This window comes from Kryptolebias marmoratus, linkage group LG2 (genome assembly GCF_001649575.2).
Source record: "Kryptolebias marmoratus isolate JLee-2015 linkage group LG2, ASM164957v2, whole genome shotgun sequence".
Taxonomy (NCBI): Eukaryota; Metazoa; Chordata; class Actinopteri; order Cyprinodontiformes; family Rivulidae; genus Kryptolebias; species Kryptolebias marmoratus.
Genome location: NC_051431.1, coordinates 6,692,658 through 6,713,560, shown reverse-complemented (window position 1 = coordinate 6,713,560; position 20,903 = coordinate 6,692,658). Strand labels below are relative to the sequence as shown.

Genomic DNA, 20,903 nt, shown 5'->3' with positions numbered 1-20,903 from the left:
CCATACCTCCAGAAAGTTTTGGAACCATTTGGGACTACAGTTCATGTGTTAACATTAATCCTGTTCCCACCTAAAATAATTCTGAGGCACCTAATTATTTTTCTACCCACCCCCAAAAGCAGCTTCTTGGCTTTCCTTTGATGTTGAATCTGTAGTCCTTTATAATTTCCGTACTGTGCATGTTCATACCACATGACAGAAATAAATAAGTCACATTTGCATCCCATATTTTTAAGATGAAGGTGCAAGTACACCAACTGTGAATGCATAATCTTAGACATATGTCTGTGTTTTATTCATTTTTGTGCGTCTATTTTTTTTAAGTTCTAAAAGGAGATAATTGGAGCATCCTGTTTCTGTTTAGGAACATAACATTGGATCTGAGGCTGGGTGATGACCTCATGGGATCTGGGTTGTGCAGGTGCAAACCCTAAAGGCCAGTGGGGCAGTGGTGTCTGTTCTCGTTGACATATTTACAGGTCTCCACAGATCTCTCACGGTCAAACAGGCGCTTAGGTTGTCAGACACTTTTTACCAATGTGGCTTTGCAGATGTGACCTCATACTGAATGTCACACTTTCTGAAGAGAGCTTGTATTGTTTTTTTAATGATTTATTTATAGAGAGAATTAAAAGTCTGCAAATCAAATCCTCAAAAAAAAACGTACTAGAAGTGGAAAATGTGTAATTGATTTACTGGGATCTCAACTAATGCTTTTACTTGTTGTCAGCTTTAATTTTGTATTTGTGCTTGTGTACAAAGCTGTGAAGTTTATTTCTGTAATCATCTAGGTGTCTCAAACAATACCATGTTCTTTGCAGCTTGTGCACTGTTTGATTGCTGAAAAGGGTTGAGTGTCTGCAGGGTGGACAGGAGGGCATGGGCTCAAAACAGAAAGACAAAGAGAGGGGAGGTCACTGTGCAGGTTCTCTGGTGGTGAGGTCAGGGGGGAACAAGGGAACAAGGTGGAGGAGGGCAGCAGTGTTTTCCCAGAATACTGTAGGAGTCCTGTTAAACCTTCACACCCACCAGCAATATTACACATTTATGCAGTGCAAACAGACACACTCACTGTGCGCACGCCTCTGGCAATTTATCCACCTGCAACAGCCTGTGCAATGTGGCACTATGGGTTAACACACCACTGCTATGAGTTTGTGTTTCATGTAAGCTTCTCAGGGTGTGTGAGCTGAGAGGTCACATGTTGAAAGGGGAGTGAGAAATTTCAAGACGAAGTGGGAGATGCATCATGGAGGAGAATGAGAGGTGCTCGTCTCCCAGGCCAGAGCTGGAGGCAAGGTGAAGAAGATCAGAATGGAAGAATACAACATAGATGCACTAAGGCAGGTTTTTGCTTATGGCATAAACAACACACCCGAAGAAGCAGCAGGTTTATCTGCTACAGTATATGTTTTGAGCAATATAAGGCAAATGTTAACAAGTTAGAGCTACTCAATTTGTGACAGAATTCTGTTTAGCCATTTACTTTTTTGTGTTTGTTTATGTTTTTAACTCAATCATAAACATGTACTCTAACAGTTGTGCTAAATAAAATGAGTAGCCAAGGAAGCACAATGGTTAAACAGGAAACATCTGGGGATGCTTTTCCTTTTAATGTCTTGTATTCTCTCTATACTGAGTATTCATCTCTGCTGAATTTATTAAGATAATATTAGTTGTTGATTTTTGATATCCCTGCTAATATTAGTTGTTGATTCTGACTTTATATACTTCACAAGCTTTAACAAAGTTGGTCTTAAACTACCTTCAGAAAACCTGAAAGAAATACACAAAGGGTGCACTTTTTTCCCATTTGCCTCTACTTGCTGGTTTTCTTCTCTGTTGTTTATTTTCTGTGGTCTCATCATTCACTTTACTTCCCCGTTGGGGTTAGCCATGTCCACTCTGTTTCCAGAAAAAAAAAAAGCCAAAGGCAGGACCCATGCTGTGCTCTGTGTCTCTGCAGGGCTGATTCCGAGTGCCTTTTGATAAACCTTTAATTCACTGGTGGGTTTGTTTTTGTATCCTTCCAAAGATTTGCTGGGAACTTGTTTGACTTGGTTTCATTTCCTCAAAACAAAGCTCATCTGGTCTTTCCACTCAGACTTGTGTGTGGCATTAAGTCTTCATTTTCATTAATGTTGAAGGGGCAGCACGGGAATCTCATTTTAATTTGACATTTAAACATCTGTTTTCAATTTCCCCAGGAAAAGACTGCATGTGTGTGAGTGTGTGCATGTGGACAGTGGATAACTTGTACGGGTGATGAACCTGTGGGTTTTCAAAGCTGAGAGCAGCCATCCCAGCTGACCTTTTTAAGGAAGGGTTTTGGATTTAAGAAATGATGGCAACTAATTGCATCAGCACAACTCCAGTTTGCTACTGTAGACCCTGGGAGCAATTTATAACAGTACATTGAAGCGTGGCAGGATGGATCTTGGCAGGACCTGACAGCTGTTTGAGACTATGACCTAAACCTCTCCTTTGATAAATATGGTTGTCTCATAGAGGTTCAGCTGTTTTGTTGTAGCAAACGGTGTTATCCATGTGAGTTAAAACTTTTTTTGTTGTTCTGACTTTTTCAGAACATTTTAGACCCTTTACCTTGATGTGCCACATTGATATCTGTCAAGGTCCGCAATTTACCATCCTATCATCAATGTTTTTGAGCAAATCCAGGATGGACAAAAAGGCATTTTCATGCTAGAACCTGTGATTTTGGTCCATTTCCACATATTAGGCTACAAGATGAAAATCTCTCTTTAAACACACACACACACACAGACTTTAGCCTTCCTGTTAATAGCCCAGGAAATATTATCTGCTAGGGGACAGCTGCAGGCTCACGAGAGAGACTGAATAGTGGAGTAGGCTCATTATCCCAAACACAGATACAGACCACACCACACACTCCTAGCACTGCACACACTGTGAGAGCATACCCCGCTCCCCCCCACAATTCTGAGATCCAAAATGGGAACATTAGGAGCATTCAGGGCCTTTTGCAGTATGTATACAGGAAGGAGCAAGGCTAGATGGCTTATTTGAGCCAAGGGGACAAGAAGCAAATGATTCAACCACAGGTCCACATCTGACAAGGAAAAGGAACTGGGGTTTAGTACCTCATCCAGATCCGGGCCCGTCTGTCTGTCTGAGAGACTGTCTGGCTGTCTCCGCTTTCCCCATTCTGCCTCCATCCCAGAGGAATTTGTTTTCCACTACGCAGATGTTCAGGGCTGTCTGCTGTGCTGCACTCAGCTGTGTTTATAACAAAGAGGTGTTGGTTTGGTGGAGGAGGGAGGGCAGTGAGCTGGGGGGGAGTGAGTGCTGGTGCGGAGGGTTGGAGGTCACTGTGCTGTTGATGTAAACACTGAAGGATGCCAGCTTCCCCTTGGGCCATCAGCATTTTATCTCTTTCTTTCCTCTTTCTCTTATACATGTTTTTATATGTAACAAAGGGACAGATGCATGCAAATGTTGTTAAAAAGAATTACAGTGATCTCAGTGGGGGGAGATGGAAACCTTGCTGGGAGGAGTTGGTGCGTAATTAATGTCACCGTTAAAGTCAAGCAAAAACCCCATTACATTTATTAAACACTGCATTAGTCCTCCGAATTCATTTAAAACTCTTTTTACATGTAACTCTTTCATTTTTTTTTGCCATAATTTTTATAGAAGAGTAACTCTGAATTGTTTCTTCTGAAATAAGTCAGGGCTGGCAACAGCATATTCAGTGTTTAACTCGCTTTATTATTCAAAGATGTTGACTTTTACAGTAATCCTATTCAGAAGAGTTTGGCTTTGCTGATACAAATAAAGTCAGTATTTCCTCAGACGAACTATGTGTTTCAATGGATCGGATGTTTAGTGTTTACAGTTGCATTCCTGAATGACTTGATCTGTTGTTAACCGTACAAAATGAACTCACCGTGCAGCTGCAGTGTTGAGTGTGACATGGATCAGAGTAAGAGCAGAAAATGCAGGGCATCAAACACCTTACTGCTCTACAGATGTTTTCGACAAACACTGTGGTTAGAAGTGTGGAACTGCAATGTTGATCTGTATGTCTCTCTTTCTCTTGGTGGCATTAACAGTGTGAGAAATGAAATATTTGACACGATTCTTAATAAAATATTCTCCTATTCTTATTAAATTGCTACACCGACAGGTGTGGGTCTGAACGTGAACTGGCAGAAATGTTGCACTGAAAACTCAGGATTACAAGAAGCAGCAAGCAGTACTTGGGATAGACTCATTAAGTACTTAAAGGGTTTACCTAGGAATTTGGAGGCTGTCAGTAGATGAGAAGTTCTTTAGTTAGCCTGACTTTCATCTGTGACTGACATGACTTAAGAGTATTCTGATGAGCCAAATAAAGCTTCACTGTCTCATGTTTGTGAGATTTTCTAAACATATACACAAAATAACATATGCAGGTCTACAAACTGATCTTTTTTATATTTAGCCTGACTTTTCAGAGTGAAAGTTCTGCTTTATGCCTGGTATGAATGTGTCATGGAGCCAAGAAAATGACAAGTGACACATTGTAAACCGAAGGAAGCTTGTTCCTTTTTAGAGGGCGATGTTGCTTTTTAATACCTTTCTCTCTTTTTAAATAATCACCAGTTTATATCACCAGGAAACACTAGTTACCCAGTGTTTTTTGTTTTTTTTTACTTTCAAAAATTCAACATGTTGATTTTGGTTAATGAAACAATATTGACCGTAATGCAAAAAAAAAAAAAAAAAAATTCCAATAAAGTACCTAAGACTTTAAGTGAAATCTTCTGTTTTTATTCTCTTTTTTTGGCTAAGGCTAAAATGGAAATCAGAATTGCTCAGTTTATCATTTTTGATGTATTCATCATTGATTTTGCATCAATAAATCTGATCTTAGATCAAGAATCTGTAGACCTATTTTTGCCTAATAATGAACATCCAGGGGGTGCGTGTGCATTTTTTTAAAATCGCTTCCAGAAATCAATGCAAATAAGAATCTAGTCCTTTTGGAAGATTGGATCCAATATAGATTTCCAACCATGTCAAGACAGAACAGGCATAAGAATTCAAGGGATCTAAATATGTAGTGTTGGGGAGAGATAAAGAGGTGATGATTGAGAGGTGATGAGTTGAATGTGTGTGTGATGATCCTGTTGGTAGGTCTGTGTGGTTCAATCAACAAAAAGGAAGGTCATGACCATGAGAAATGATGGCGGCCACCTGAATGAGTTTCTCATTGCTGCTTGCTATAGCTGTAAGGTTGTATTCTGAATTGTAGAACATGCAGTACATGTTAAATTTGTATCAACTATACATAAACTAGGCATGTTTGACTTCTGTTTTTTTTTTCCCACTGCCTTTAACTGTACTGTTTTTTCCAAATTAGATGAAGTTGATAACTGGGTGATTTTCTTTTCTGTTCTTCTGTTTTGTAGTTCTACGAGATGATTTTAGACAAAACCCTGCAGATGTGATTGTGGCTGCAGGAGAGCCCGCCGTCTTGGAATGCCAGCCTCCTCGGGGACATCCTGAACCCACGATATCATGGAAAAAAGATGGAGTAAATATTGATGACAGAGATGAGCGGATCACTGTAAGTATTCTACAGTGTCTTTAACACTGTTATCACTGATGCCTAAAAATGTTTATATATGTTTAAATCTATGGAATACAGTGACCTGGTAATGAAGGTCAAATCATTACCACCACTTTAGCATTTGTTGACTGGTTGATTTGTTTGATTTTACTGTTGACATAAAAACATTCCTAAACCCAAATTAACCATTTTGGTGGCTACAACCTTTAATTACGGAGGTTTCAGTTGGTCCTGCTCCTTTCGTCAGCAGCTGTGCATTGATTAGTGGTGGTTTGTTGATGAACTCAACCAGGAGGAGCATATTTCAGGAGGAAGGAATGAGCTGACCAGAATCAAAGAGGAGAAAGTTGCACTCAGCAGCAGCAAGCAGCTGCAGAACCTAAACAACTATCTACATTTGATTTACAACCAACCTTAATTACAGCAACAGCAAAGCCAGCATGGTGGTATCAATCAGCTGTGCATGCTTGCGAAGAACGGATTTGTGCAGAATACTTTTCATTTTGAAATATTTAACCAACTTTGTGCCTTAAATGAACAATTAGTCTGTTTTAGTAGCTGTCACCAACAGATAACTGTACACAGTGTTACAGATAAGGAACAGCTTTGGTTGGACACAGAGCTTTGATTAAAGGTAAACATCCTAAACAGGTCAGCTATTCTCAGCCTGGTTTTCCAAGCTCAGCTGCAGAAGATTAAGAGTTTGTGTTTGGCTGCTAAACAGCTAAACTGGAAAAAAAAGAGCAAATAAAGCAGTTAGAAAAGAACTTAATCATACTGTATTTGTCTCTGAGTTTATTCCGGGTCACAGTAAACAGTTTGTCACATGGTTACTTCTTGATGAGTGTTTAAATATGTACTCTCTTGCTAGAGCAATCAAAAGAGTTCAAATGTTTTGAGCTTAATGAAGCAAAAGAGCATCATAAATCTCATTTATCATTGTTTTATCATTTTTTATCTTATCTTTTGTTCATTATTGTATGGCAATAATGATAAAGATAAAGATAAATCTGTATTATTTCATCTTTGTTTCATGCATTGCTCACAGTTTTTTTGCATAAATAATGTTATTCTTTTTAAACACAATATACAATTTTGGGGGGCTTTAATAAATGTGATGTTTGACATGCTTTGGGTAAATGTTGAGCATTTAGATATTCAAACCAAGCTACTTAGAGCTGAGCCTTCTGTGGAACTGGAAACTTGGACTGAACAGCTGGTGTTGCTCACTGTAAACTTCTCGTCGAGCACAGAACCTCACAAACTGAGAGTGTTCCCAAATGACCACTTTAAAAGTCATTCTAGATGTCATGTATGACCATCTAAAGATATGTGATCAACTGTGATGACAGATGGGAGTCTGGATGGTGTCCCATTGACTCCCACATTAACAGAACTTGGACAATCCTTGAACAATTTCCAGACATTGTTTATGTTACAGTAAATGTGAATGAATCTGGGACTTAGGACAGGAACACAGAGGTTAAAAGGTTGAGTTCACCAGCTGAGCTTATTAAAGGCCTCTTCCTCAGTCAGCCTGTATTGTAATATTTAGTTCAGTTTATTCCTCCTCCCATATAACATGCTGAAATGTACAATCCCCTTGGTGATTAGTGATGATTGTACTAAGGTCCCAAACCACCTGCAGTGGGGATTTTCTCTTTGCCCTAAGATCAGATGTTTTGAATTTGCAGAATGCAGCATAAAGAGCTTTCAGTGACATTAAATGAGAAGAACTACGAGAGAGAGCTTCTTATGTTTATCTCTGTTTCAATTTTCTGTCTGCAAATGCCAGCAGCACCCTTTGTGCAGCATAGACTATATTCATGAGTTCATGTGGGGCAGGTTTGATAGGTTTGCCACAGAGCAAATAAAAATGAGATTGTTCAGTTACTTTGTAATGCTGCTGTGGTACTAGCTGCCATGTTCTTTCAGTTTCATCAAACTGGCCTTTCAGGAACAAAGAGGGAAGGCTAAAAATGGGGGAAAGGAAAAATGCTAGTACTTAAACCTTAACCAATGTCTGCTCAGAGCACAAGGTTCTCAGCAGCATTATAAGTACATGGCTGAAATGCAGCATATCATCCTCTTTTTTGTGTAACATTTGTGGTTAATGATTAGCTTGGAAAATGAACTGCTGTGTGAATACCAGCAAACATGATGCTGAATGGGGATACAGGGTGGGGGTTGCATTATCAGCAATGCCAAATGACATGAGACAAAAGCCAACAGGATCCAGCTTTCTATCTGTGATGCAGGGATAGTGGTCAGACAGTTGGGGTTTTCGACAGCCTGCAGGTTGCACTGTGTTGAGAGGATATGCATGGAGAGAGAAAAAAGAAATCTGCTGAATTAATTTAATTTAGCACCACTCTCAGGATCCCTGCTGCTCTGGCACTTCACATGTGCTAGGAAGAGAGACATAAACTCCAAGTGAGGTAAGAGTATGTATAAAGTGGGCTGGGTCTTGAGTTGATCCTCATGTTTAAGCCCTGTGGAACCAACAGTACACCCCCTCCTCTTTCTTTGCTGTATGGTCTGCTCTGACCTTGGGCCTTTGTGAGTGTCACAGTGTTTTAGCTGTTAAGCCATTTCTCAAACAAACAGTAACATAATGATACTTCAAACCCTTCCAGCACCACAGGGTGCCCTAAATAAGCTAGCCTTCCACAGCCCCTTTGAGTGCGTTTTTTCTTTTGCCTTACCGTGAATATTAAACTGGAGCGTGAAGGTCTGAAGAATGTCTTAGAAGCAGAACAATGTGTTGTCTAGATTTTTTTTTAAATTTTTTATACTTATCCTAATTGCCCCTCAGACATATACATTTCTATTATATAGATTAACTAAGACATCATAGCCTGCATAGCATCATTTGTGTCACAGGGTTTAACGTGGTAGTCACGGGTAGAGCAGACTTTTGTGATATTGTGTCTCAAGTTCTCTGTTAGCCCTTTTCTAATAAGGATATCGATTACATGCTTGCAGGGGGTGGTTCTGGTCTTGAAGGCTGATGTGTGCATTTAAAACCTTAAGCTCTATCTAAGCATGGCGATCCCTGGTGCACCATACTATTGTCTGTGTCTACACAGACTGCTATGGTTGTCAGCTGAGAGTGAGGCTGAGGGGCCTGTGCTGAGGCTTTGGTTGCCATTCTGACTCCATGAGAACAAAGCATCTCCTCTGGCCTGTAATCAAAGCCATGGGAAATAACAGACATGACATTCACCTGGATAAACATGCATTTACCCGGTGTGTGTGGTGTCCACAAATGTGGTTTCCTTGCTCTCACCTGCATATAGTGGGAAAAAATGAATCCATGAAACTTGTTCTTTAAAGCATTTTCCATGCAATAATATATGTGTATGTATGTATATATATATATATATATATACACACACAAACATAAACTGTCCTTGAGTTCTTTGACATGACTGTAAAAGTGCTTGCAGTCCTAATGTGCCTCAGGTGTTACCTCTGGGACTTCCTGTTGTGCTAGCTTGAGAAAGTCTTTTTCTCATTTTACCCTGAGAGGGAACAGTCCTGTTTTGTACTGATGGGTAACAATGCAAAACACCCTCACAGATGCAGCAGTCCAATTGTTTTCTGCCTTTGTGAGTTCAAAGTAAAACCCTAAAATGGACATTTTTTTGCAGTGTCTTAATGTGTTTCATACTTTTTGAGGCATAAAAATTCTTGGGCAATATTTTGAGCTATCTGGAAACGTTTTTTGAAATATTTGAGTTGGATTTCTGTCTGTTTTCTTTGTTTGTCAACTATTGCCTCCAATGTGTTTCTCAGACTTTACTAATGTATCTTTCTTCTCCATGTTTAGGTGTCTAAACTGTTTTGTTTTGTTTTTTAAATCTCAGATACGTGGAGGGAAGCTGATGATCACAAATGCCCGTAAGAGCGATGCCGGAAAGTATGTGTGTGTCGGCACAAATATGGTTGGAGAACGTGAAAGTGAAATAGCTGAACTTACAGTGCTGGGTAAATCTATATGTTCATTTCTTTTTTGTAACTGCACCTCAGACATTGTCTGCTTTACATTGCCTTTTCTATTTGTGTCTCAGAATCCAGCTGTTTAACATCTCCCCTTCCAGAGAACAAAACAATATTGCTGTTATCACAGGATGTGATGTGACAGTTTCACACTTGTCAGTAGCTGTAAAGTGTTGGGCTTTTCAGACAAGATAAAGTCAAAGCTTTAGTGTAACAAAAGTTCCAAGATGACAAAGGCTTTTCTTCATTAGGTCTTACACTGTTTGCATACTCCATGAGAAGTCACAAAGTCGTCTCTGATTCACGTGGTTGCGTGACATCATTTTGTTCTCAGAGCAGCTTTGTCCACCCCTTCGCAACACAAAACCCCTGGCCAAACTGTTTCACACAGGGGTTTGCGCCATGTATTGTGTAATTGGTCAGAAGTTGTTGTGGACGTGTTTATGCGGAAAAGCCGGTTAGCTTGAATGGAGTCATTTTTTTTCTACTGCTCTGCTGAGAAGTAGCTGGGCGAAGCTGTTTGAAAATGCAGCCATCTTTACAGCCGTTTCAGCAAAACTTAGAAACCTATGAACTTAAAGAGACACTTATTTAAGGTTAATAATATGACTTTAATTCGTGCACAATATGCTGTTTTACACAATTTTTTTCATTTTAGATCAACACTTGTCATATCTGACCAATATGTAAGGGTGAATTCTAAGAGTCCGTTTTGGGATTTTTTCCTTTGTAAAATTCCCATTTTGATTTTAAACTTACTTATGTGTAAGTGTGTTTTTTTTTTGTTTGTTTCAGTGATTCTAATTTAAGCAATTCAGCCTTAATGAAACATATTATTTTAGACTGGAGGTAGGAAATACACTTCTAAAGAGCAAAATCAATCTTTACTGTCATTTTGCCAATAGAATATTTATGCAAAGTAGCACTCATTGCTATATTGACATTTATGATACAAAAAGCCCTTCACATAATGTAATTAGCTTAGGGGCATTATTGTCCATTAGTTATTATTGTTTTCTATCTTAAAACTACAGATTTTATACTATTCTGTGCTTTATTATGTTTAATTTATTTGCTGTTGTCATCTGTGCAGAGCGTCCCAGCTTTGTACGTCGCCCAAGTAGCCAGGTGGTGTTAGTGGACCAAAGTGTGGAGTTTAAGTGTGAGGCCCGTGGTGACCCAGTTCCCACTGTACGCTGGAGGAAAGATGATGGGGACCTACCTAAGGGAAGGTATGAGTCATTAATCAGCTCCTTTTTATAAAACACTTCTTTTACAATTTTTGCTTTAAGCCTTTTAAGTTTGGTTTTTGTTGTGTGTGTCTTTGTCATCATACAATACTTGTGAACCTGCTTTACCAGGTATGAGATTCGTGAGGACCACACCCTGAAGATCCGCCGTGTGATTTCAGCTGATGTAGGCTCCTACACCTGTGTGGCAGAGAACATGGTGGGCAAGGCGGAGGCATCAGCCACGCTCACTGTCCACGGTAAGCAAGAGCACTGCTGCAAGCCTTAAGTTGAACACAGTTTTGTTGAACACATACAATATGTTGTAAATAATTGTTGTTGTTGTAAATAATTTTATTTTTGGGCTTTTGTGCAGCTTGATTCAAGTGTAGCTTAGCCTTGTTCCAGTGCAACATGGGCCATGGGCTTTGCAATTATATGACCATCACTTAAACTTTTCTCTCTCAATTAGCTGATTGATTTCTAATTAAAAAATGCAAAAATCTATAACAGTTGTAAAGCTGCGCACATGGGAGCTCAACATTAATCAATTTCATTTGCCTTATACAAGTCACATTTCTCCAGAGGCTAGTCTTTCTCTGTTTCAAGACCTACAGTGCTATTTGTGAACCTATGGAATATCTGCGTGTCTCCTGTGGCCCTCTTCTCTAGACCTCCTATTAACACAGTTGGAATATAAAGCAGCTGGTCACAGAGTGTGAACATTCAGAAAGAACGCATTCAAGAAAAATGGGGGGGTGGGATCACCCCTAAACCCTCCTGAGAATCAGAAGAGCACAGAGGCCATTTAACGCCAAAGTAATAGGAATATGTGGAGTCTGGTGAGACAAGTGGGTGGGGAAAAGGAAGAAGCTTAGAGCGTAAAGGATGGGGATTGGACGGAGGGACAGGATGAATTTTGGTGTTAGAGAGGCAGCTCATCATAGATGCAAAATGGATTGGGAATTGGGGCTGGGGGTGATGGTGGTGAAAAGGATTGAGGGGAAAGAGAGATTTCTGTGGTGAGGTCAGTCATATTAATGTCACTGCCTGCAATGTGCACAGCAACAATTTAACGAACAAGGCAGCTGCTTTTTCCGCACGCCCCCCAACATGGAAACACATTTTATTGTTACATGGGTACCCTATAGCGTAATTCCTGATTGTCTCTGCAGGACAGCAATCATTAGAATGGTTTGTGGTACAAAATTAGGTACACCTGCCAATAGACTCATCAATATATCTATCTCTCTTATTGCTTTTTCTCTATTCTCTCTCTCCTTGATGAAAGGTTAGTTAATGAAAGGGAACAGCATTGATGCATGGCTCAATAAGTTGTTCTCCTGACTTAGAATCATATTTGAAATGCTAAAGCCTCCCCTGTCCTCAGTAGATATTAAATGTCTTAACCTCAGGCCAGTTCCCTTCTGCCTGCATGATGGCAGAGAAGGTACTGACCCTCTCTACTCGTACATAATCCCTTTCAACCACCGTCTTGTAGAAGTTTGAAGTAAGAACTCTTAAACTGATTTTACTTTTACAAATAAATATCTCTGTCAGTTTAAAGGAGAATGCAGATTAAGTGTAACATTTAAATAATTGCATAATAGCACAGCAAAAAAACATTATGTTTACATCAGATGCTACAATACATAAACAAATGAGCTTTCAAAGTTCCTGGAACAATTTCCATCTTCAGATCTCTGCTCTTTATCCAGTCCAGGATACACAGAGGCCAGCGAGGCTGTGGGTACTGAGTAGTCCAGCTAATTAAAGACGAGCAAGCCACAGTCCCACGCTGGAAATGACATGCTTCTAATTAAAGATGCATGCACAGGAATGGAAAGAAAAGCTGGGTAATTGCAAGTCTAAATGGGCCAAAGTAAAAAGGAAGCAATGTGTAAGTTGTGAGATGTCGCATTTCAGTGAAGAAAACTTTGTTGAGGGGATGATTTAGGTAGTTGGGGAGGGGTGCAAAGGTTTAGTCTGTGGGTTTGGTGGGCATTGTCGTCAGCCTGCAAGTTGGCAAATTACTTAATTACTTAACCTCTGTATTAGAATGACTTAGTTGCTGGAACAAAAAAAAAAAGTTGGAGAACTTTTTGCCATAAGATGGGTAAAAGAACATTTAAGGTGAAATTTGCAAAAAATGTATTTTTTCGGAGATTTTCTTAAAAATGTGTTGTGATGTTTAATGGGAAATTAAACCAATTAAATTAGAAGCAACAAACAAAGTTTTATAATGTAGACAGTTACATGATGTGAATTCTTAATCACTGAAGTAGATGTTGTTAAAGTTGGATTAGAAACAGCAAGACATACTATATTGCGAACATCAGCCTTTAGAGGAAATCTCTGGACAGCTGGAATTTTCTCTCCCTCCTGTGGTCAGATTGTCAGTGAACAATGGCAGCAGTGTTGAAGTGGCGCCTCTGGCTATTTTTCTTTCAATGGGTTCTGCCCCCATATAACCTAATCAGTAAATTATTGTTTTACACGTGTGTTTATCAGTCTACTACACCTCCTCTGGACTTATAAATATGTCAAGAAAAATATTCAAGTGATTGATTAAACAAACGCGTAATTGACCAAGTCACCCGCTATATTTATGGTTTCATTGTGGAGTCGTTAATCTGAGTCACATGAGACTGTGGCATAGACGTGGAGTTTAGAGCTTTTTCCACCAATATGTAAACACAAGTCTGTGTGTTTGTGTGATCTAAGAATTAGACTGAATTTTATCTGTGGCTGGTGAGATTAGATTATACTTTCACTGCATTTTATAAATTAAGCTTTATCAGTGGACGCCATATTAATATAAATGCATTGTTTCAGACTTCATTTAACAGAAGTCAGAAAATCAATGTTATTTTTTTTTCTCAACTGGTTAAATTTGCTGTTAGCACTGATTTATGGAAAGAAAAAGTCTTGAAAAGAATTATAGTCCCCTGAGCAGTGTTGCTAATAACCCATGTAAAGGGTCTGGAAGGAGACTTGGAACGGGTGCCAAAAGAGAGTGAATGAGAGGAACTTCTGTCAGAAGTCGGTCTGCTGTTTCAGTGTTGATAAATGTAAAAGTCTGTTTGGGAGTCATGCTTACATATTTATTTATTTTTTTTTTACTTTTGTTGTTGTTGCTGTATATGATAAGTGAGCTATAATCAGATAATAAGCCTTAACAGATAACTTTAACATTTACACAAAATGTTCCTATCACACCCACACCCAGCCTGTGAAGGTGTCAGGCATTAAACCACCAGCCTTGTGATAATATAATAAATATTATAAATATTATATTTGTTCTATCTCCACATACAAACAGTTAAAACAATCTAAAATAAAAACATCCAAATGTTTTGCAGAATCTCTAAAAGACAAAAAGCATTACCTCGGCTAACAACTTGAACTTAATTTTGTATTTAATATTAAGGAGTTGTCAAACATTATGTCAAATTTATGAATATGAATGTTTTTCAGCTCAAAACTATAGGAGGATTAACTAAAAGGTTTGAACATCTAAATAAAATGACTTCAGTCTTCTTTTAACTGAGATGAAAAAAGTTAAAACTGATCCATGTTTTTCTTTAATTAACCGTCAAACTGTCCATAACTTGTGTAAACAAATTTGTGGAAACCACATTTAAATTAAGATACAGAACATTTAAACTATTTTCTCTTCTTTAGACAGTGTCTACTGAACCACACCTCTGTTCTAATTCCTATTAATTCGGCTGCCATGGCGTTTCATACATATCCTACCTCTTTACATGCTTAAGGCCCCAATAAAAAGTGTTTGTTTCTTTCTTTTTTTTTTTTTCAATTAGTCTGATCAGATCATAGACTCTCACTTTAAGCCATCAGAAAGCTCAAACCAAAGAAGGCAGGTCAGATTTAACCCTCCTGAAGCCCTAAAAAAAGAGAGAGAGACGAAGAGAGGTAGAGAAGCCCCTGTAACTTCGGGTCAATTTGATCCGAAGGCCTGGGGAGAGTTAAAGCTCACCTCTTTCTCCAGTTTCACAGCTGTGATCATTGCATGATGGGAGAGTTAAGGTTATTTAATTAAAGGCTTAGACACATATGAATGAATGCGTGGAAGCGGTATGGAGTGGTTGTATATTTGTGGGAGTCTTATCTGAAGCCTCTCACACACGGGTAGTCATGAGCGTCTTCCTCTGAGAGCGTTTGATGTACATCTTATCTGCATTTTAAAGGCCAGCAACAGACAGGGGGAGGAGGAAGGGTTCAGTCATTATTCTGACTGACAGCATTTATGTTTCCTTGGGAGCTGTTGAAGCAGACAGATTAGATAAGGTGAGTGATTGGCCGGGTAAGATTTATGACCAGAGAGTGACAGTTAACATTCACCTTGGGTTTTTATGGGCCAGGCTTAAATATGCAAAGGTATGTTTCAGGAACTGTGACCTAACTGCTATTTAGGGTGCTCAAAACCTCATCAATAGTGTTGGGTGTTTATCTTCTGACAACATCTAGATAGTGGAAAACATAAAAAAAAAACATGATGCTACTTGACATAAAACATCCTTTTTTTGTTTTTTTATGCATTTCATATTGTTATAGAACTGTTTTTTTCCAACTTTGTTGTACTTAATTCAGTATTTTTTTCCTGTCCTTGAAAATGTCCCAGGACTATGATGATATTATCAGTATTTTCTTGTGTATATGTATTTTTAATGCAATTTTAATCACCCACAGTTATTATGCTTTGTTCATTATTTTGCTGCATGTATCATGTGGTCCCAAGAGCTTGAGTCAAGGATGAAACACAACATGTCTATTATTTGCAGGATGGTAATAACATGATGTTTTGTATCCATAAACATCACACTTTTTTTTTCTTAATCTGTCCTCTTGTTGTCATACTGTTTATTATTTATTTATCCTTGTATTTTTGTTGTTGTGTTTTTGTTTCCTTTTTAGTCGTGTCTGGTAAGTTGAAATGTCACCTGTCACCTATTCACCGCCCTGACAGAGACAGGAAGGTGTCACAACCCCCCCTCCATCCTTCACCCATCACCTCTCCACCCTTCAATCAGCTCTCATGTTTCTGTTGTCATGGGCAACAGCGACAAAAGGACATTAGTGGGTAAAAAAAAGATGTATGCTCATCTTGTTCCTCCAAGGTAAAGCTGCATCATTTCATTCCGTTATGTTCACATTTTATGCATCCCCCCCCTCCCCCACCAAAAAAAAAAAAAAAATCTCATCTTATTTGTAGACAAATTGTGTCTTTATCTCAGGTGACAGTTTTAAGATTGCCTTTTCTATGTAACAAACAGCTTTTGTTTAAAGAGGATGCAATTTATTTAAAACTTTTAGCAGTAGAGTTATTTCAAATTAGAGGTTTAAAGCACCCTGCTTTTTGACCTCTACAGTCTGGTTGTGTTTCTCTAGAGCTTTATTGGACAAGTATTGCCACTGAAGTGCATGGTTGTCATTGGACCATATCAGTACTCTTTACTTAAGACAAAATGCATCATTAAGATGCATGAATACTAAATTCTGTTTGAGGCTTGCACTATTGGAGGTTGTCAGCATGGACAGATGGCTCAGATTTATTCTCCATTTCCATGTAAATTTTAATGGCCCATGCTTTTCCCCATGCAAATGAGTATAAGAACAATCATTTTTCATTACATCCTTAAAATGGCTACATTTTAAATTTGAACACTATTTAACGTGCTGCCCAGTCACCATGCAGACTTTTGAAAGAGACATATTTCTTTACAAAACTTAATCTAAACACCTATTGTCTTTCATTTGTATAATGCAAATTTGGCAACTGTGATGCTATCATTTCAATCGTAGTGTACTATGGCACATTTGTCTGCTCAGAAACTAACCTTTTTTTTTTGGCTGTCCTGCAGTGCCGCCAACATTTGTGGTGAGACCAAGGAACCAGGTGGTTGGAGTTGGCAGAACCGTCACTTTCCAGTGTGAGGCCACTGGAAACCCACAGCCAGCTATTTTCTGGCAGCGGGAAGGCAGTCAGGTAAATTGAGTGAAGAACAATTGAGGATTAGATTTGATTTTATTTCCAAACTTTAGAAAAATATCTATTTTTAGATGTTAATTGACAGCTGCTTCAAACAAGAAAGTATAAGACCAAATGCTTGAAAATAACAAAGGTAAGATTTAGAGGGGGAATTAGAATTTTTTTTTACCCTAGACGCAAAGATGCACTTTATCCTAGCATAGTCTGGGCACACTTATCCCATTAGAAACAATTATTACTTCAACCAATTTCTATTTATTTCAGTGTGTTTTTCTGCTCAATTCACAGAACCTCCTATTCTCCTACCAACCTCCTCAACCCTCCAGTCGGTTCTCTGTGTCTCAGACTGGAGGCCTGACCATCACTGATGCTGAACGCTCAGACATGGGATACTACAGCTGCCAGGCCCTGAACATTGCTGGCAGTGTGATCACCAAGGCTCTGCTAGAGGTTACTGATGGTATGCAGCTCTTCCTTTTAAAGACAGTTTTTGCCTGCAACAAAGCTTGTGAGAGAATTAGGAACACTGAATGAAAAGTTAAATAGAGAGATATTGGAATTTTAGATAATCTTGAGTTTGTGAGTATCTGTAATTCTGTGGTTGAGCCCTAAAGCATATTAATATCCGTATTGAGGTTTGTGAGGTTTGGTCTGGCCAGTTCGAAGTGTTCCTGTCAGGGGTAGAGACTCTCTGGTGCCTGTGCACCCAGACCGTGGCTCACTATTGGGCTTCTCTGGCTTCACAGTGGCTAACATCTCCTTTGGTATTCCATGGTTGGCTTGCTGTAGTCTACCGTTGGAAGACTGTGGCTATGTGGTGAGGTCTGGACTGGGTTCTTTAATTATCCTGCTAGCCAATCCTTGCAGCGTAGTGGACAAACTATGTATCATTCCCACCATTCCCACAGTTATCTGGGCATTTATTACTTTTTCTTTGACACACCTAGTTTCATCTCTTCATTTATCGAATGTCCTTCCTTATTTAAGGCCTACAGTGGTATGCTCCGTCTCTCCTTGCTCTTTTGGTATTCTGTTGTACTCTCTGGATAATAATAACAGTTATTAAAGTGAGCAGGCTACTCTGAGGCCACCACTTCTCTACAGGCAGATCTGGTAATAACAGGTCATGTTGACCATGTTTTAGTAATTGTACCATCCCTTACACAGAAAGCAGAGACATACCAACTCACAGATTACATTGCAGCAGCATTCTGAAAATCTATGCTTACATAAATTCATCATTATTTGTTGTCTTACACTATGTTTTATATTAATCTAGATTACTGAGTGCAATTTGCTGGTATATCACCAGAGCTGAAAACAATGGTCATCAATAGTGCTATGAAAAATAATAATAATAACAATCAGAGAGAGGTAAAAGGCTTGTTGTCAGAATGTAATAAATTACACACAGTACAGAAAAGTAAAATGCAATGAAAAAACTCATCAGTAATTAAAATCCTTTTCACATGAAACCATTTTATGCCTCCTGCTGCACTTGTTTACTCTGTATTACAATATTTTTGTCAAATACAAAATTTCCTTTTATGCTTCTGTTTGTCTCTGTGTCCTCTGGTTGAAGACCCATGAATAACACAGGCTGTGAGGCAGCTAGGTGTTTCAGCATCCTTGTGTTAATAACATAGTTTCTTTTTGCTACGTTGTTGTTTTTTTTGTTTTTTTCCCATTGTTTGTTGCTTTATGGCTGAGGCCAGGTTTGTGAATAGCTGTCTGCTAACATTTTAATGGACACCGCTAGATGTCTGGTAAATCTCTTGTGAAAGAACTCAAGCAGTTTCATTTTAATTACACAAAATTACTTTTTTTGGCTAAAATCAACTCCTGCTGCTGAATGATTAGAAAATTACTACCTGTTTTTTTAAAATTGAACCTAATTCTTCACCTACTATCCTTGCGGTTAGAACATTCTTACATGCTGTTTGTCCACATCTTTCTATTATATACCTTTTTATGTTTGTTTTCTCCCATTAGTACATAATTGACTCAATTTTAGTTTCCATGGCTGCACAGATTTGCAGCCTCTACCTGTTCCTATAATTGCTCATTCTCCTTCCTCTTTGCACAGTGGTGTCAGACCGCCCGCCTCCAGTTATACGACAGGGACCGACTAATCAAACAGTAGCTGTGGATGGCACTGTGGTCCTGAACTGTGTGACATCTGGTAACCCTACTCCCACCATCTTGTGGCGGAAGGATGGTGTGTTAGTGTCCACGCATGACTCTAGGGTCAAACAATTGGACACCGGTGCACTGCAGATAAGATATGCAAAGGTAAGACTGTCTGTTCTTTTCTCAAATATTGCCATTTCCAATTAAGACTTTATATTACCCTGCTTTTAATGTCTAACTCTGTTCCAGTAGACTTCAAAGTTGTCTACTACGTCCATAATGAGCTTGGCAAGCCCCTGCTGCTTTGTAAATAAAGCGTGTGTTTCTGCCAGCAGCCAGCACTCAGTGGGCTGTCAGTCAGTTGTCGTTGGTTTGAAATGGAGTCTGTGAAGTTGAACACTCGGTAGTTCCTGTCAGTCAGCAAGCACAGTGGGAGTTTTTTGTGCCATTCGGTGCACGTCCATATGTGCAGCCATGATGGCAGGCTGTGTGATGCCGAACACTCTTAGTCAGAGACATGTAAGGGGTGATGACGTGTCTTCCAGATTGAGCCATCATGGGGTCAGAGTTCACGTCATTTTGTGGTGTTCTGATGAATGCTGGCGTGTCTTGTGGTGACAAGATTGCAGTATGATTGTTATGCCAGTGCAAAACAGGCAGGATCCGTCGCATCAGAACCACTCTCGTACCGAAGCGGAGTAAACTCTGCAGACACTTTACATTAATGAACTTGTCATTTCACTCAGACACCATTTTAATGAAGATGGTTTTTGCCTGGCATAATTTATTTAGTCATGATTTAGTGTATGTTATTATTTTCAAATTTAATAGATTTCTATCTTGGCAAACCAAAAAATACACACCTTGGGGACTTGGCAGGATATGCTTGTTTCATTATTCATACAATTTATCTCTTTCTTTTTTATGTTTGTATTACACAGCACAACAGCCCTTAGCGGACTATGCATCACCAACAAAGCAAAACAGAATTATTTGTCTTCCACAGAGATTTTTCCTTTAGTTAGCAAAAGTGACTGTTTTGTTTTTTTGATTTTTTTTTTAATATGCAGCATTGTGAAAATTATTAGGTATTCACTACACCAGCTCGCTGAATACCACATAAACTCATCAGCAGTGGCTGGAGTTTTTTAATTTAAAATTGAGACACAGGCTGTTTATTTTATTTTATGAGCTGTTTTATTTTGAATGGAAATGAGTTTAAATATGTTTGTTAAACATTTAATTTATTTATTAACCTTTATTTAACCAGGCAAGTCCCAATGAGATCACAGATCTCTTTTTCAAGGGAGGCCTTGGAATCTGTGGGAGCACCTGGAGTAAACTCACACAAACATGAGGAGAACATGCAAACTCCACACAGAAAGACCCCGGGTCCAACCTGGGGCTTGAACCTAGGACTTATTTGCTGTGAGGCAACAGTGCTAACCACTAATCCATTGTGCTGCAATATTTATTTGTGATATAAATTCAGATTTATTACTAAGATTCAGATTTAGCTCAGCTCAAAAGAAATAGAAGAGAAAGAAAATATCTTTAACAAGTGTATTATGATGAATATCTTTTCCATTTGACTAGAAATGGTCTGCCATTTGGTCCCTCCAGCTGCTTTCTCCTGGATTTGCTACAACAGAAATGGTACAGAGATTACAAGGCAGTGACAGCTGCTGGCGACTGACTCCATACAAATATCAATAGGGACAGCAGTGATAGTTGGGAGAAGAGAGTTTGAGGCTACTGAAGGGAAACAGTTGGACACATTTGAATGATTTCCATTCAATCAAATCTCTTCTCACCCTCCTCCTCCTTCAGCTTGGTGATACAGGGACCTACACCTGCATTGCCTCTACTCCCAGTGGAGAGGCCTCATGGAAAGCCTTTTTAGAAGTCCAAGGTAAGGCTCATTCAATCTAAA

General features: G+C 39.0%; 1 protein-coding gene across 5 annotated transcripts in view; it reads left to right on the top strand.

The window, feature by feature from the left end:
- Window positions 1-20,903, top strand: part of robo1 (roundabout, axon guidance receptor, homolog 1 (Drosophila)) — a 202,324-nt gene that overhangs the window by 156,159 nt on the left and 25,262 nt on the right. For all 5 annotated transcript variants that reach the window (XM_017416408.3, XM_017416410.3, XM_025005969.2 and 2 more), the window contains 9 exons: window positions 5,436-5,593; window positions 9,466-9,586; window positions 10,692-10,830; window positions 10,960-11,087; window positions 15,766-15,774; window positions 16,713-16,837; window positions 17,129-17,300; window positions 18,927-19,132; window positions 20,801-20,882. In XM_017416408.3, the coding sequence (XP_017271897.1) occupies window positions 5,436-5,593; window positions 9,466-9,586; window positions 10,692-10,830; window positions 10,960-11,087; window positions 15,766-15,774; window positions 16,713-16,837; window positions 17,129-17,300; window positions 18,927-19,132; window positions 20,801-20,882 (1,140 nt within the window). The remainder of the gene's footprint in view (window positions 1-5,435; window positions 5,594-9,465; window positions 9,587-10,691; window positions 10,831-10,959; window positions 11,088-15,765; window positions 15,775-16,712; window positions 16,838-17,128; window positions 17,301-18,926; window positions 19,133-20,800; window positions 20,883-20,903) is intronic.